The 17,315-nt window shown below is 38.7% G+C and overlaps 1 protein-coding gene across 2 annotated transcripts in view; it reads left to right on the top strand.

Moving 5' to 3' along the window:
• Window positions 1-17,315, top strand: part of PRDM5 (PR/SET domain 5) — a gene marked incomplete at both ends in the record, with an annotated part of 205,951 nt that overhangs the window by 62,114 nt on the left and 126,522 nt on the right. For both annotated transcript variants that reach the window (XM_082653415.1, XM_082653416.1), the window contains one exon: window positions 4,776-4,898. In XM_082653415.1, coding sequence (XP_082509541.1) covers window positions 4,776-4,898 — 123 coding nt within the window. The remainder of the gene's footprint in view (window positions 1-4,775; window positions 4,899-17,315) is intronic.

Genomic DNA, 17,315 nt, shown 5'->3' with positions numbered 1-17,315 from the left:
GGGACACGGGTTCGTGCCCCGGTCCGGGAGGATCCCACATGCCGCGGAGCGGCTGGGCCCGTGAGCCATGGCCGCTGAGCCTGCGCGTCCGGAGCCTGTGCTCCGCGGCGGGAGAGGCCACAACAGTGAGAGGCCCTCATACCGCAAAAAAAAAAAAAAAAAAAAAAAATCAACAGGAAAAAACCATCCCTTTGCTTAGAAACTGTAAATCATTAGCATTTCCTAGGGATGATCTTTGCTGATTTCTGAAAGTGTGTCTCTTTAGTTTAAGTCTGACAACAGTGTGCTGTCAGAATTGATTATTTGAGCACACTTAGTTTTTTGTGGTCCTAAAGATATCATGAAGCCTGGGTAATTAAATACTGAAGGCAGGGCATCTGGCCTTCAGTTAAAAACAATTGCCGAAAGAATGCCTGTAATTTAAATACAAAAATATGATGACATTTTATCCTCTAAAGACATCCATACTCTAAATCTTAGTTCTTAAAACTACCTTCTTTGAAAAGTCTTGTTGAAAGACAGAAAGGAAAATATATTTTCTTTAATAAATCAACATAACATATTGTGACTTCTAATTAAGGATATTATTTGTATATTTTTGGAACTGACTATATTTCACTGCCATTAAATTTTACCATATGTTAAATAAAATTCCATTGGGTACATTTTGCCCTGTCTGGGGACCAATCTGGCTGATTAGCTTTGCTCTGGAAACCCTGATGTCCTGTATGTGTTGAGTGAAAGATTCCTCAGGCATTCAGAATAATTGAAGGAAAATAATAGAGTAACGTTGTCGACCCTTCTGCTGTGAAAATGAACCATCCAAGTAATAAATAAGCTTTTCTGTCTATAGTTGACACAATTTAATGGAAAATACTTAAATTTAAGGAAAGAAAAATTCTTATATATTTTATTTGATTACATATTTCCATTTCTTTCATTTACATGTTAGGGTTTACTTTTGTTGAGCTGAGTCTTTCTGTGATTTCTTCTGTCCTTTGCTGGGTGGGAAGACAAACGGTGACATATTTAACGCTGCTGATCTTTAATCTGGAAAAAAGACAGATCCGTTGTAGCACATTATCTTGGACCTTGCAAAAGGACGTCGGTAGCATTTGACAGAGCGGAGAACCTGCCAAGTTCCTGCGCAGTGATAATTTTCATTTAATATACAGTGACAGAGTCCTAGAGATATGAATGACTGGATTAAAGGGGGAAGGTTTTCATGTTCACATGAGGGTTTCTTTCCCTTTCCTACTTTAGCTAACTTATTTTTGTGTAACTGGCTTAGGAAGACTGTGCAGATCAGAGTTTGGGATTGAGATGGTTTTTACTGCAAGATGAGAATTTGACTTCTTTGTAGCCCCAGGTATTCAGAAGATGACCCTCCGTAGGACAGTAACCAATACACTTCATTTCCATGAAAATTCAAATAGAATAAGATGGCATTTGGAAAACTAGTTTTGAAAGGAAAAACAATACACATTGGCTGCAAAGGTCAGTTCGATGCTGGAACATGGTAGGTACTAAGAGGAATTTTGGATCTTCTTTATTCATTAGTCTTTAAAAAAATGTTCAATTTATTCCCTCAGGGTTCAGTATCAAATTAAAATAGATAAATGGAGACTTTAATAATAGCCATCTGTCTAGAGTTTTTTTGATTTGGTTTCTCTGGAAAGAGGAAAGATGGATTAGATTATCCTTGGATGTCTCTTAGATATTTCAGTGAGGAGAATGCCGGGGTTAGGGTAGGAAGATAAAAGTCATGTGAGCAGATAATCCAGCAGCTTGCAGTGAAGTGTTGAGGACTGGAATGGAGGAACGAGGAAAGGACCAGCCACTCGAAAGCTGGAGAAAACAGGTAGCCTGCAAAGACTGTGCAGGGACTTAAGAGTCACTTGGGTAAGGATGTTTAGAGTGAAACAAATGGGCAATGGCTCTGTTAATGAACAAAACAAGTTATCTCAAATATGAATGTGTAGGCCACTGTAGTATATCATTATAGTGTTGTTATGAGAGTATAAGTGATAATATATAAATTTAGATTATTGAATGTGACAAATCTTGTAAGAATTTTAATAAAAAATTAAATTGTGCATGTCTCTTAAGCCAGAATATGATGTGAGAAGGTAATAGACAACCAGAAAGTGCATACATCTAATGGACTGGAATTGAGTTGCTGAGTCATTCAACATAGCTGGAGCCAAAGGGCCTGGGAAAAAGCTGAAAAAATAAGGAACAAACAATGCCCCTGGTAAAATGGGCTTATTATAATAAGTCACAGAGAAATCTTTGTTGTGTTTCACATCTTTGAAGAAAGAATTTCAAATGTCAAACACATCTGATATATATTGTACTTAATACTGGGTAACAAATGTATAGCTAAGAAGAGCCATTAACCAGTTTCTGTAGGTAGTTTTCTCCTCTCAAATGCGGTCTGCCATGGGCGAGCACGCTGGTGTTTCCCTACATAGAATCAGTTGGACTGTGTGGATTTCAACAACAGTTGTAGGTTTTAGATTTCAGTTCTGAGAAAATTTATCTTTCAGGTATCTAGTGGCGATGCTACCTGTTCTGCTTAATTTAGTTGTTTGTCAATATAAACAGTTTTGTTACTGTAGCTGTGGAGGAGCCTGGAAAGGAGATTTTATACCCAGATATTTAGAATTACCTTTTTACTCTGCTTAAACACATGTGAACTGGTGTCCTCTTTGAAGAGGGGTTGTAGAGTGTCCTATTTTTCCCAGCAGTGTGGCTGGACATTTTTGGCATCACCCAGTGGGCAGTGAGGGTTCTGAGTTAACGGCTAAGCAGGAAGGCAGGACAGTTTTCAAGGGCCTCCCAAAGCAGATCTCAGCGTGAGATCGTTATTTAGTGAGAAATTCCCATAGCTTCACACCTAAACATACGAGATGTAAATATGATGTATTTATAGTCTTACGTTCTTTTAGCGATTACAGTATAGAAAATTAAATCCCTGCTTTCCAGTGAGGGTCTGCCATTTATTAGAGAGATTTTTAAATGATTATTGAGGATCCTTGGGCCCTTAAGAAAACAGGGATTGTTTGAGAAACATGGCAGATATAAGATACAAGGGGCAGGCTAACTGTATTTTTTCCCAGACAATATGTATTAGAATCTTGAATATCAGTCCTTGCAGTGCATGCAGCAGATGTTCTTACACAGCAGCTTTTGGGTAACTTGACCTGTAGGGGTGGCTTCTTGGTTTCCAGGTCAGCGCACGATCTGGCCTATGGCAGCCTGTCTGATCTCAACGCCCACCATGGCCTATGCCACCCTGTCTGATCTCAACGCCCACCATTGTCTTGGTGCTCCTTCTGTTCCAGCCTCATGACCTTCTTGCTGTTCTTAATTTGTTTCCAACTCAGGGCCTTTCTGTTTGCCCTTTACTTGCTGTTCCCTCTAGCCTGGAACCACACTTTCCTGAGCTCTCCCCTGGGCTGTGCCCTCCCTTCATTTAGGACTCTTTTCAGGTCATCTCATCAGAGAGGCTTTGCCTGACCAGCTCATCTGGAAGAGCCCTTCTCCCCTCACTCTGCATCCTCCTCTTATCCTTTAGTTGTCTTCATAGCACTTACCTTTACCAGAAGTTATATTCTGTGCTTGTTTGCTCTTAAGTGCTGTGAGGTCAGGCTTCATCTATCTGTCTTGTTCACTGAAAGATTCCCAGTGCATTAGCAGTACTTGGCACTATGGTAGGGACTCAGTCAGTATTTGTTCAGTGAATGAATGATTGTCCAAATGTATCATGAAAATACGTACCTTATTAGGCTAGTTGTGCTTTACTTTATAAAAGTTTGGAGGTCTGGAATTTGTTTTTTCCCACTCCAAGTCAGTGAAGGTATAGTGTTTATATTTGTGTTACTTGGTGTTAGAGATGTGGAGTGCTAATCACGCATTGCTTCCCCCCCCCTCAATTCCAATTGAATATAAACACACAATGAACATTGGGTAGAGATTGGTATATGTTTTATTAAACTGAGCAAGTGCCCAGTACCCTACAATGCAGAGGTTTTGAGAAGCTAGATTCGAAGCAACTTGGATTCAAGAATGCCCAGTGGAGTACTTGCTCCTTTGGCAGTTACCCTCCTCCCCTGATTGAGAGTTGAGTAAATCTGACCGGGAGGGTTTATGGCAAGAAACAAAAAACAGAGAGCCCACCGTCGTTCTCAGCAAGACATGAGCAGGCCATGAAAGGACAAAATTGAACTTGTTTTATTCATCCACTAGTTAAAAATGTGAATTGTGGCCCAGGGGATGTCAGATTCCACTGGTTAGATTAGCAAATTCTCCGCATATGGAAATGATTCCGTAGGCAGGTGGAGAGAGAAATTGAAAGGATTTATCCAGCTCCACCCCTCCCACTTGGGGAACCAAGCAGCCCTGCCGTCTTGGGTGGAAAGAAAGGGGATGGTTTGCAATTATAGTTATCTCCTGAACAATTGCATTTGTGACACATATATTGAAATACACCTACAAATAAATAATCTTGACCAGAAAAGAGCTATCAACACCGGATGTTTCTGAGAGTTGATTGCAATTGTGAGTCATCTAGACATCTGCCAAATTAAAGTAGGCTCTGTTTGTACATATGTTTAAAGGGAAGAACGGATGTTAATCCAGCATCTATTCAACACCTGTTAATAAGAAAGGTAATACTTATAAAAAATATCATGTTATTTTTAGTATGGGTAATCTATTTAGTATGGTTAGTATTAACTTCAAGTACAAATTCAGGAGCTTTTATGTTTCAGGTTCGTGGGAGTAAGGGAGAAGTTCTGTACATATTGGATGCTACCAACCCACGGCACTCCAACTGGCTTCGCTTTGTCCATGAGGCACCATCTCAGGAGCAGAAGAACTTGGCTGCCATTCAGGTGAGCTTATTTGCTTCTTATTTGTACTCTGTACTGCGAGGGGAATGAACTAATTTATAACTGTACTCCCTGTTTTAAATTTATTTCCCAATGACCTGCTTCAAATAACAGTAACTAACTCATAAAAGCAGAGAAATCTTATCTAGGCAGCATGTGCAGGAAAGGGCAAGCCTAGCTGTAAATTGACACCAGATCACTCACTTTATGAGAATCCTTGAGGGAATGAATTACATGGGCTGATATTGTCCTTGGCGGCTTCTGCTTTCAAGTACTTTTAATTCACTCAGTGAATGTTTATTGATAGTTTTTCTGTTTGATGGTTTATTTGGCTCATAGCACCATATTCTGTGTTATTGTTTGGGAAAGGCTTCATGGAGAAAGATCATTTGGGTATATCCCTATGACTGTACTCTGAGCTTCTTGAGGGTATTGTATTACTCAGGGTTTTCAGAGAAACAGAACCAATAGGATCTATGTATCTATATCTGTATATCTATATCTATGATGTATAGCTATCTATCTGTCAGTCCATCCATCCATCCATCCAGAGAGAGAAAGAAAGAGACTGAGAAAGAGGCTCATTGTAAGGAATTGGAGGCTGGCAAGTCCAAAATCTGCAGCGCCGATGTCCCACTTTGAGTCCAGAGGCAACAGGCTGCTGTAGAACAAGGAACAGCTGATGGATGGTCTAGTTCAAGTCTGATGACTGGAAGGCTGCTGTAGAATCAGCAAGAGCTAGTGTCCCACTTGAAAGGCTGTCAGGCCCGAAGCGTGGATATTCCAGTTTAAAGGCCATCAGGCAAAAGAATTCTCTTTTACTTGGGGGAAGGAGACCCTTTTGTTCTTGTCAGGACTTCAGCTGATTGGCCGAGACCCACCTACATTGTGGAGGGCAATCTCCTTTACTCAAATTCATGCATTAAAACGTTAATCTCATTCAAAAGCACCCTCACAGAAAAACCCAGAGTAGTGTTTGAAAGACTGTCTGGGTGCCCTGTGGCCCAGTCATGCTGGCACATAAAATTAACTCTGCCAGGTGGGATCAATGTTTTCCTGAATTCGTATCCCTATATCTTAGTATAGTGCTACACACAACATTAGTCTCTAATACAAACTGTGAGTTGAACTTCAGTGATCCCTCGGTGGAAATTAAGGGAAGAAGAGAAAAGGTCAAGGCAAGGAGTTTTTAGAGGGGCTCTATAATTAAAACTCACTGGACAGATCATTAAGAGAATAAAGAAACATTACATTCTGTTGGGGAATTAACTTATCACATGTGAAAACTCAGCTCCTGAATCCTAAACTGCAGAAGAGGAAGCAAAGCTATGGTTGGCAGAAGCAAGAGGGAAGGGGAACGAATAAGGGAACTAACAGTTCTTTGAGTATTTACCCATGTGCACTATTCTAGAAGCTTCATATATATTATGTCATTTATTCAAAACTCTGAGAGCTTACGCTGATTTCACTCAATTCCAAGTCTAAGACCAACAGGAGCAAGAGGGAAAAATGCACAGAATTAGGTTTTAAAGTAACCAGAAAACACAGTCATTTAGAATATTTCATTTCCTGATGTTATTAGCTCACCAGATTTCTTCAGTAAAAAGAAGTAGTGGATCACCAGTGTGATTACTGTTTCTTTTGGTATGGATAAATGAGTGATGACTTACCAAAGGGCCACGTGGGGGATGCAAAATAGGATGTTTTGGCAGCCAGCTGTATTCAAGCCACTTTTTAGATTGTTCATGACATGTGTTGATCCAATCACACATTGAAGTTGATCTCTTTTTTTTAATTTGTAGACGTTATTTTTTTTCAAGTATTTTATATTTTTTTATGGTTTTCTGAGGCATACTTATCTCACGGGATCTTCAGTTATATCCTAATTTTAATTTACAGACTCAGTTTAAGTGTTCCCTTGTAAATGTTAACAATATCAAAATTGCCTGTAGAACCATGAAACCTAATTTAGGGAAACCCATTGTTTTGTAGGTTCTTCATTATTGTGTTTTAGAGAATATTATTCTGTTTAAACTAGATTCTTTTCTTCTTATGCTTAAATAATGATTTTAAGCTGTTCTCAAATTCCTTTTTGGGCATTTCTTCCTATTGGCTGTTATTTCTGTAGCATCGGTAGCTCTCTCCATTTGCCCAAACTTTCAAGGTGTAATATGCTCAGCTTTGAGTTTTGCCCCAGAATCTCTCATCAGGTTTATCCTTGTTGAAGAGTTCCCTTCAACTGTACATTTTGCTTATACTGAATTCTTTAGTTAACGGATTGCTGTCAGTAAGTGTTTGTCTCCATCTTTCGCTACCCAGATTTGCTACTCTATGCCCTGTTTATTTCATCATATTGTAGCCACCTACACTTCTCTCCTTTTTGGTAACCAGGATTTCTAAGACTTACACAGTTTTCATGTTAATTCGGTGTATTCAGTGCAGTACTTTTCTTCCTCTATTTCAACTGTGTTTCTTTCCTTGAAAGCAAATAGGAATCTACAAAAGATGACTGTTGCAACTTTGGTACTCCAAGATGTTATTGTTTGACTTGCTAATAGGGGGTGAAGTGGGAGTGGCAGTAGAGTAGGACTCATAAACTAGCTGGAGGCTATGTGAAGTTTCACACTTGAATTTAATTAGAATCTGTGACTGTTCAGAGGCCACTGTGAGAGTCTTTGGGTGCAGAAGTGATGACAGTGCCTTTAATTCCTTTTAACGTGGTTTTGGCCTTTCCTAAGGGGGGGTTGAGTGCGGTGCTACCATGTTTCTTGCCATGGAGCACAGTATGCATCTTTGCTAGCTCCCTTGAGGTAACGTCTTTCTTACTTGAACAGTAGCTGGAGAAGTGGATTGCTCAGGGTTCAAAATCACATTTGAGCTAGAGGCAGAGAGCTTAATATTTGGGTCACATGGCTGACAGTGATATCATCCTTCTGATTAGTTGGGATTATCTCCTGAGGACTGCGTTCCAGAAACACTGAATTGGTAAGAGAAGATCATAATGTTTCCTGCAAAGCATTATGAATCACTTGCCTTCCAAGTTGCATCTGAAATTCAGGGTATTCAGGAAATTTTTTATTTGAGCTGTGTGTCCCAGGAGTGAAGTAAATGAGAAACATTTGTGGCTATGTGGCTTGCTTGGTGGAAAACGTCAATACTTGGTCCAGTTTTTTTGGACAAGGGATTAAGAATTCAAGGTCTGTTTTGGCAGAGGATGGGAACTCTTTTTTGGAGACTCAGTTATACTTCTAGTTTTGCAATTTATTTGATTTTGGAAGACTTGCTTTGGAAATGATGATTTAAATATCTGAATTACTGAAGAAGGGTCTCATAGGCTAACAGTTCCTCCCACATGCGCACATTTCAGAATAATCAGTTGAACTGGATGTTCAGACCCATGAAAACTATTTCTGACTAAACCAGAAAATTCTAAACATGAAAGATTTGGCTTAAAATGAACCAAGAGAATTCTTAAGCTCCGTAAGGAACGGGTGATTCTTATTAAATGCTAATTTTATTATACTAAAGGAAAAAAATATGTAATATTTGAAAAGTAATTGAACTACTTAGTGTTTTGCAGGCTTTTGAAAATTTCTGATCTTTTGGTAGAAAACTATTTGTTTAAATACAGAATTATGTCATTTAAAGTTAAAACTTGGAATTCTTTAGTCATTTCAGAACTAGAGTATTGTATCTCATGTTCTTAAGACATGTGTCCAGACATACCTTTCCTGGGACTTTTCACAGTATATTATCTTATCAACGTAATGAAAGATGGCTTGTTGTTCTAAAAAAAAAAAAAAAAAAAAAAAAAGGAGCATATGGAAGAATATTTGGGTCTTGGTCCACTACTCTGTGAGGGGTGCCAGGGGATGGGGTGGTCTAACTAAGTCTAGAGGGCACTGGGCTTTGAGCTGAGCTTGTGGTATCAAAAGAGCTCCACCCTGATTCCGATGTCAGTTTGGTTTCCCCATTACCAGGAAAGCTATTTTATTACATATTATTTGCTCTCCTACCTGTGCCTTGTGAGAGGATGGACAATCTTAGACAGTTTATCCCAGAGTCTTTTCTGGTGACACATGGCATTTCAGTATGAAGAAGTGGGAGATCAGATGTGACTCTCCAAGGAGAGCAGCAACTTGCGTGTTTTTAGAGCCCAAATAGTACTTTCTCCATTGTCATCAAGCCACCAAGGTCAACAGGCTTATCAAATAGTGTTGATGCAGAATGGTACCAGCCAAGCAGCCAACCAAAAGAAATATCAAAAGGATTTCTCACTTATACCCAAAATTATACATAGTTTCCTCTAATTCTGTTTCTTCCCTATTTCTATTTTTTTCCTATCAGATTTATACAAATGGTATTTCTACAATATTTTCTAGACTCTGTATGTTACAGAATTGTAAGGTGCAGCTCTCTGGCGATTTCCTTCAATAAAATATCAGTTAAATAACTTGCAGGTCTGTCTTTTAATGGGTTATCTTCCAGTAAGGTACATATTTGTCTTTCACTAGGGTAAAAATTTAAACTAAATTAAAATCACAAGTAATTGGTCCTATGAGGTTTTAAATACCAACCCTACTGTTGCCCTATGTTCCTACAGGGAGTGGGGGAATTTTATTACTTATCAGTTTATTATTTTCAATGAGGTTGTAGTTTATTGGTAGGAAAAATGAATATGTATAGAGAGATCTTTAAGATACATAGTGATGCCTTGAAGAATGAGTTAATCCTTAATAATGATGATGTTGGCAGCTAACCCTTTCTGCATGCTTACTGTACGCCAGTAAATGGTGATATGTATTAAAACCTTAATACTTACTGTGACACTATAATTATCATTTCCCTTTGTCACATGAGGATACTAGCACACAGAGAATCTAAGTGACTTGTCTGAGCCACACAGCCTGGGGGTAGCTGGATAGGATTTGAACCCTGGTGAATTATCTCCCCTGTCTACTCTCTGAACCTCTGTGCTCTAATACCTTAGAGCTGAGATAAATTATAAAGGAGTAAAGTCAGATTTAAAAACCTTCCAGGGGGAGGGATAAATTGGGAGATTGCGATTGACGTGTACACACTGCTATATATAAAGTAGTTAACTAATAAGGCCCGACTGCATAGCACAGGGAACGCTACTCAATACTCTGCAATGACCTATATGGGAAAAGAATCTAAAAAAGAGTAGGTATATGCATATGTATAACTGATGCACTTTGCTGTACACCTGAAACTATAACACAACATTGTAAATCAACTAACGATACTCCAATAACAATTAAAAAAAAAAACTTCCATATGTCTGAACTTGCTATTTATATATTTTGAAACTGCTGAAAATTTGCAGAACAATTTAATTTTTAAAAATATATTTTAAAGTTATTTACATCACATACTCCTTGATCTTTTTTAAGTTCCCCAACTACCCATAATTCATTACAAAGCATTGCACTTTCTTCTTTTCCTATAAAGGTGATGTCTAGGCAATATCTGTCCTGGCCTCTTTTCCCCTTTGGTTCCTTTCTTTTTGTCTCAGCTGCTAGCTAATGTGTTAAAAATGAGATAAAGTTAACATTTAGATCTCTTGAAATTAAAAAAAGTAAAATTTCAGAATCAGAGCATGTCAGGTTAGGTATAGGGGAAATTTTCAAGTAGGTAGGATTTTCTTTGTCTGTCAATCCAGAAACCATACAGGTAGTTTTCTCAACTACCTCAATTGAAGACCATCCTGCTTCCCAGTGTCCTTGTGTCACCCAGCAATAAAGTAGGATGTGTTGTTGCCTTTTGACTCATCCAAGGGTTCTATGAATCACTTTAGAGCTTTATTGGAGCTTGACTTTTGAGCTATTTTTTTTTTTTGCATTGACAAACATTTATTTCATTTCTTATTTTAAAAATTTTTATTGGAGTATAGTTGATTTACAATGTTGTGTTAGTTTTCATATGTACAGCAAAGTGAATCAGTTAGACATATACATGTATCCACTCTTTTTTTTTTTTTAGATTCTTTTCCCATATAGGCCATTACAGAGTATTGAGTGGAATTCCCTGTGCTCTACAGCAGGTTCTTATTAGTTATCTATTTTATATATAGTAATGTGTCTATGTCAGTCCCAATCTCCCAATTTATCCTCCCCCACCCCGCCCGCTATCCCCTGGTAACCATAAGTTTGTCTTCTACATCCATGCCTCTACTTCTGTTTTGTAAATAAGTTCAATTTGTACCCTTTTTTTTTTTAAGATTCCACATATAAGTGATATCATATGATATTTTTCAGAACGATTTTTATCTAGCCTATATTATCTCTGTGTATTTGTGGTTACGTTAGTTACATATTTGCTGTGTAACAAATTTCACCCACATTTTAACAGCTTAAAACAACAAACATTTATTATTCATACCTTTGCTGAGGGTCAGGAATTCAGGAGCAACTTAGCTGGGTGGTTCTGGAGTTCTGGCTCCAGGACTGTCACGAGGTTGCAGTCAGGTAGTCAGCTGGGGCTGTTTGGTCTTGGAAGACTTGATTAGATTCCACTTCCAAGTTCACTCACATAGCTATCGGCAGGAGGCTTCAGTTCTTCACGGTGTAAACCTTCCCTAGGACTCCTCACGACAGAGAGAAACAGCTTGCTTCTCTGAGAGTGATGTGAGGGAGAGAAAGCAGCAGTCTTTCATAACCTAATTTTGGAAATGACCTACCATACCATCATTTCTGTAGCATGCTGTTAGTCACACAGACGCAGACCAGTATGGCACAGTGCAGGAGGAGACTTCACAGGAGCGTGGATACCAGGAGGTGGGTCGTCGCTGGAGGCCGTCTTCAAGGCTGGCTACAGCAGTGGTCAGTGGGGGGAATGCGCTTTATAGAAGGATGGGGTAAGGTTAGAATCAGTGACAAAACGAGGCCTTGATATAGAATCAGAAGGAATGCAGAACCCAGCCCAGTTCGGATACTGTTAAGGAAGGCCATTTTAAGCAGTAGGTTCCTGACCCTTAACCTCACTGGCTGAGCAATTTATTTAACTCGTTCAGTCAACCAATAGCTCCCAAGCATCTGCTGTGTGCCAGGGCCTGTGCTCAACATTGGAGATATTATAGTTAAAAAGATGATCTAGTTCCTGTTTTCATAGCAGTAAAAATAATCTTTAAAACTCTGTTCCTCTTTGTGAATTAGTGGTAATAATACCTACCTCACTGGATTTTTGTGAGGATTATATTAAATGAGATAACATATGCAAAACCCCTGACCCCTGTATGTGCCAATATATGTTAGCAAGTATTTGCATTATCACTACCCCTGCCATGTCCATAGTTGTTGTCTTTATAGTTTTGTCTCTATGTAAAACAGAACGAAATCTGTTTTATTTCCTCTAAATTCCTCTCAAGGTAGCTAATATAATTCTAAGCATGTAGAAGACTTCTCAGTAAACATTCACCACTGATAGGACAACCTGCTGGATGGAATGAGGGAACCATAAGGGGCCCGCCCCTGACTGTGGCCGCAGACGCCTGGATCCCGGCTCCTGGGCACCTCGGTTGTTGGATGCACAGGGACACACGCGACTGCTAAGGGCACTTGACCACTGTTTACCGTGACTTTGCTGGCTGTGGCTGTGTGGCCTATCTTCCCTCTGGAAAGATAATTAGGACTTTATAGATGCAAGAAATATCCTGACGTAGAAGATGTCTTGTGCTGTGCAGAGACCTTTACTAGATGCAGTGGTTTGGCAACCTTAGAGATAGGTTTGGGATCATTGTGATGTTTGTGCTAAGCCACTTTTCAGCTTTTTCAAAGAAGCAGGTTTTGTGCAGGTTGGTTGTTTCCTAAAGAACATGTCTACATTCTGCCTGCTCTCAGCTGTCTTTCAGTGAATGCTGGATACTAGTGGGGAGCATCCCTAGAAATCACTTCAAAGGCTCATCATTTTGTAACCCAGCAAAGCATTAACCGAAAGGAAGCCAGAGGGCTGAAGAGTGTGTGTTTCCTAATTGATTTGGGGCCTTTGGTAACAGGGTGTTAGAGATAGTGAATGTATGAAATAGAATTGAAAATAGAAATTCTGTGAAATGATTCTTTGTGGAGGAAAAGGTGCTGAGTCTTTTAATATTTAATTTAAATTTATTATTCATTTAGAATTAAATTCTATTTAATATTGGATTTAAAACTTAAAATTTAAAACTTAAAAAATATTTAATTAAAAATATTCCCCACACCACCAGAGCAGAAACCCAAACCACGTAATATATCGATGGTCTCACTTAGAGAAATGATTTATTCACCTATGAATTTCTGTCACTAGTCGGAGTTCCTCAAGAACAGTCTGTGTCAGTTTCGTGTGTTTTCACACTGCCCACCCTGCATGGATGCGTCTGGTGGGGCCCAGTGGGTGCTTGCTCACGTGATTCCTCTGCTGACTTTTTCCGGAACTGGTACACCTAGTTGCATGCGCCTTGTCAACTTGGAAAACCCTTATGTCTATTTCCTTTGAAATGACCGAGAGCAAATGCTTCCACTTGAACTCTGGCCTGCAGTTTGCGTGCATGTGAGTATTTGGTCAGGCAGGGACACTTTCACTCTGTCCCTGCTGAGTATGTATGGTCATGTGTACACATCTCAGTCTACAGTGTAGGCATTTTTATCTCTTAGCCAGACGACTGTGTGGCCAATAGCACCTCATCATTATGTCAAGTCCTTTTACAGACATAACCACAGACAATCCGAGTCTTAAATTCAGATACTCCGTTGAGTAATAGCTAGACAGTCCAGTCTGGACTAACTCAGAAACCTGGGATATAGAGGAATGAAATAGCAAAGGTTAATGGGACAGGAGGTCTTTGCTGTGAAGTGGTAGGGTTCTTTCAAATCACATTTAACAAATGTAATAATGAAAGATTGGTATTTGAGAATTAATCAACATTGCATTAAATACACTGGAACCAGCCTATGCCATTACAAAGTTTAAGAAGAGGTATGGTAGAAATTAAAAAGAAGAAAGTTTAAAATCTTTTAGTTGCTAAAAAATATAGTGAAAAGAAGAGACAGTTGTTATTGATGCAGTGAAGCAAACAACATGAATACCCCATTTATCAGAGGAAGAAATTAAACTAATAAATATATATATTATATATATATTACATATAGATTATGTATGAAATTTATTTTTAAGTGTTAAAACTAAAATCTAGACACCTAAAATTAAGTATACATACTACTTGTTGCCAGGCAAGATTTTTTTGTGTGTGAACATAAAGAAGGAAATGATTTGTTTTTGTTTTTCAAAATTGGAGATATATTTTATGATGCGTTTTAGATTTAGTTTTTAATGATTGGTATTAAAATAGGTAATAAACTGCAAAGTGCAATCGATGTAATGCATATAACAGAAAACACTAGAATTAGCCACATTTATTTATCAGTGACAGTTGGGTTTTCTATGGAAATTTCTCTTTAGAGAAAACGACTCTATCCATTTCATGAACAGATTCTCCTAAAAGGTTCAGCCACTACTAGGCAATAAAAAGTAAAATGTGAAGTTCCACATTCCATCATTGAACTGATAAAATATTCAAAAGAAGGTGTACCGTTTCTCTTACACTTTATGTATCTTTCAGTTGATGTAAGCCGCACAACCAAGTTACCCTGTATTCAGCGAAGTATGTTAAATTCAAGATTTTGAGGAAACTGGCTCACAAAGCCTTAGGAGAAATGTTACCTTAGAACCGAATCTAATCTTCCATAACTGTGTCTTAGTCCTCTTTGGAAATCTCACAGGATTCAAAAAAGACAGGTTGGGGAAAGGAGAAAGGACGACTGCTTACTGGGTTGTAGGCCACTGTCTGTGGTGCTTCATTGCATCAAGAAGGAGCAGAGTCCAGTGGAGGAGGAGTTCTGAGCTTGAGTATGGCCTTTCCTTTCCCTTAGAACTTTGTTTAACAGGAGTCTAGAAAGTAATTAAATGTATCATTATCATGACTGATTTATGTCAAAACTATACACACTTTTTATTACAGGGTCATCCTTCAGTATCCGTGGGAGATTGGTTCCAGGACCCTTATATATACTGAAATCTGTGGGTGCTCAAATCCCTTATGTATAAAATGGTGTAGTATAGTCAGCTCTGTGTATCCTCAGATGCAGACCCATGGATGTGGGATATGGAGGGCCTACTGTGCTTAATTAAATGGGTAATCAATTGACTAATGTGTCTGTGATTTCTTAAGTTGGTATTTAATGAACATTTTTATTAAATTCACCTCAGTGCGCAGAGATTAAAGCAGCATTTCCTGGTTTCTTTTCCTGTGGTTAAGTAAGTCCTTTGAGATATAGTTGTGTACACTTTATGGTGGTTTACACATCTGTCTGTTCTATTAGTTTTTCAGACAGGAGACAGGAACAAAAAGGCACATGGTCATTCTTGCTGAGAATTTACCCTACTTTTCTTCAAGCAATAGCATGTATAGCCAGCTAGGCTTTTGAGAGCTTTCCCTATGTGACTTAATTCTGTGCCCACTTCTAGACTTTGGAAGGTAGTGTGCTTATATGTAGCTTTTATTTTTCTACTTTTTCAGATTGAAAATGCTTATTATCAAGCATTTATATGCTTCTATTAAACTTCTATAAATATATACTGCTTTGTTTCAATTCAGTAGGACCAATATCATGTTGTACATAAGGGAGATTCATAATAATCCCTTGAAATACTTTGCACCTTGCTGTCAGGTAACACATATGTTAATACTCTCTTGACATCATCTGAAACCCATAGGAAACCCCACGATATTTTTACCTCTAGAAAGTCAATCAGTAAGTGAAAACAAAACAAATGAAAACAGATTAGCCATGCTTATGAAATGAGATTTCAAACTGTGCGACTTTGGCCCATTATAAAAATTTGTAGAATTTTTGCATCAGCATTATTTCATTTAATTCCAACAGTTCCCCCCAAAAGTAGTAGTATTATACCCATTCTGTAGATGAAAAAGCTGAGCTCAAGTTTATAAAGCCTAGAAGTGGTAGAGCAGAGCTTTCTGACCCAGTTAGTCGGACATGCCATTTTGGTATCCAGGTTCTCCCAGAGAGAGAGGGACGCTGAGCCCAATTTTTATCTAGAAGACTCAGAGGAATACATGTACATTTTAAAGCAGTGACGAATATATACTTCAAATAGTATTTCTTTTTGTTCACCGTGCTGTACATTATATCCCTAAGACTTATTTCGTAACTGGAAGTTCATACCTTTTGACCACCTTTACCCATTTAGTCATTAAATACATTTTTAATAAATGAAATTGCAGAGATGTTTACAATTGACCTATTGCCAAAATTAGTGAAATATGTAACCGTGAGACTTACAGGAGAAATCACAGGCAAAAGTTATTTGGGTACACTTGATTTGGGGGTTCAGTAGTCAGGAGTATGCTTCTATAAAAGAATATAAGTAGCCTGTTTTAATGTGTGTAAATACTTGAAAATTAAAAAGATGTTCTAAGAAGATACATTTTTCATTTATTTTGGTGAATGTTAAGAAAAGTGATAAAAATAATACTTACAGGTTCCGCAACTTCTGACATCAAACATGCACACTTACTTACAGCCGCACCTCTTCTCTCTCCTTTCTCCCACACAGAGAAGGGTCCCTCCTCTTTCCTAAGAGCAGGCCTTCCACCCGTGTATCTCCTCCTGGTGAACACTTACAATGTAGGTTATCCCTTTTCTCCGTTTGATATTTACCCTCTCACACTCAACAGGATTCTTTTCATTGGTTTTAAACATCAAGTTTCTCTTTCTATTCAAAGTCTTTCCCTCTTGATTCCATATTCCCTTCCAGCAGGGATCCTTTCTCCTTCCCTGAATTGTCCATGTGCTCCGTTTTTCTCACCACCAGTGTCCACACTGACCAGGCTTCTTCCTCCCTCAGCCTTCCAGTTGTTCTCTCTCAGCTCACCACTGCTCTCCAGGTCACTAAGCCACTCAAGGCTTTTTGCTAGATCTTTGCAGCAGCATTAGGTGTTGCTGACAAGTGCCTCCGTCCTGAAACATCTCTTCCTTTGGCTTCTCCGAATCCACCTACCATCCTAGCCAGCCTTTTTCTTTCTTTCTTTCTTTCTTTTTTTGCACCTTATACTTTTTGCCAGCTATTAAATGTCTGAGTCCCTTCCATTGCTTCGCACATGCATTTTCCCTTTGCTGGGTTCTTATTTGTGTCCTTGGAATCCAAGCTAAGTTATCACATTACCAGGAAGCCGTCCCTTAATGCTGGAGGAGGTGAGCTCTCTCCGCTACATGCTCCAGTAGCACCGTGTCCCTCTCTGCTCTCGAACTTATCAAGTCATTTTCCATTTCTCTGGTGGTTGAGTCATGGCAGACTCCACTCCCAGTCTGTAAGCTCTTTGAAGGTAGGCACTGTATCTGTTTTATT

The sequence above is a fragment of the Grampus griseus genome (genome assembly GCF_964374135.1).
Source record: "Grampus griseus genome assembly, chromosome: 4".
NCBI classification, from domain to species: Eukaryota; Metazoa; Chordata; class Mammalia; order Artiodactyla; family Delphinidae; genus Grampus; species Grampus griseus.
This window is presented reverse-complemented; position numbering and strand designations above follow the sequence as displayed.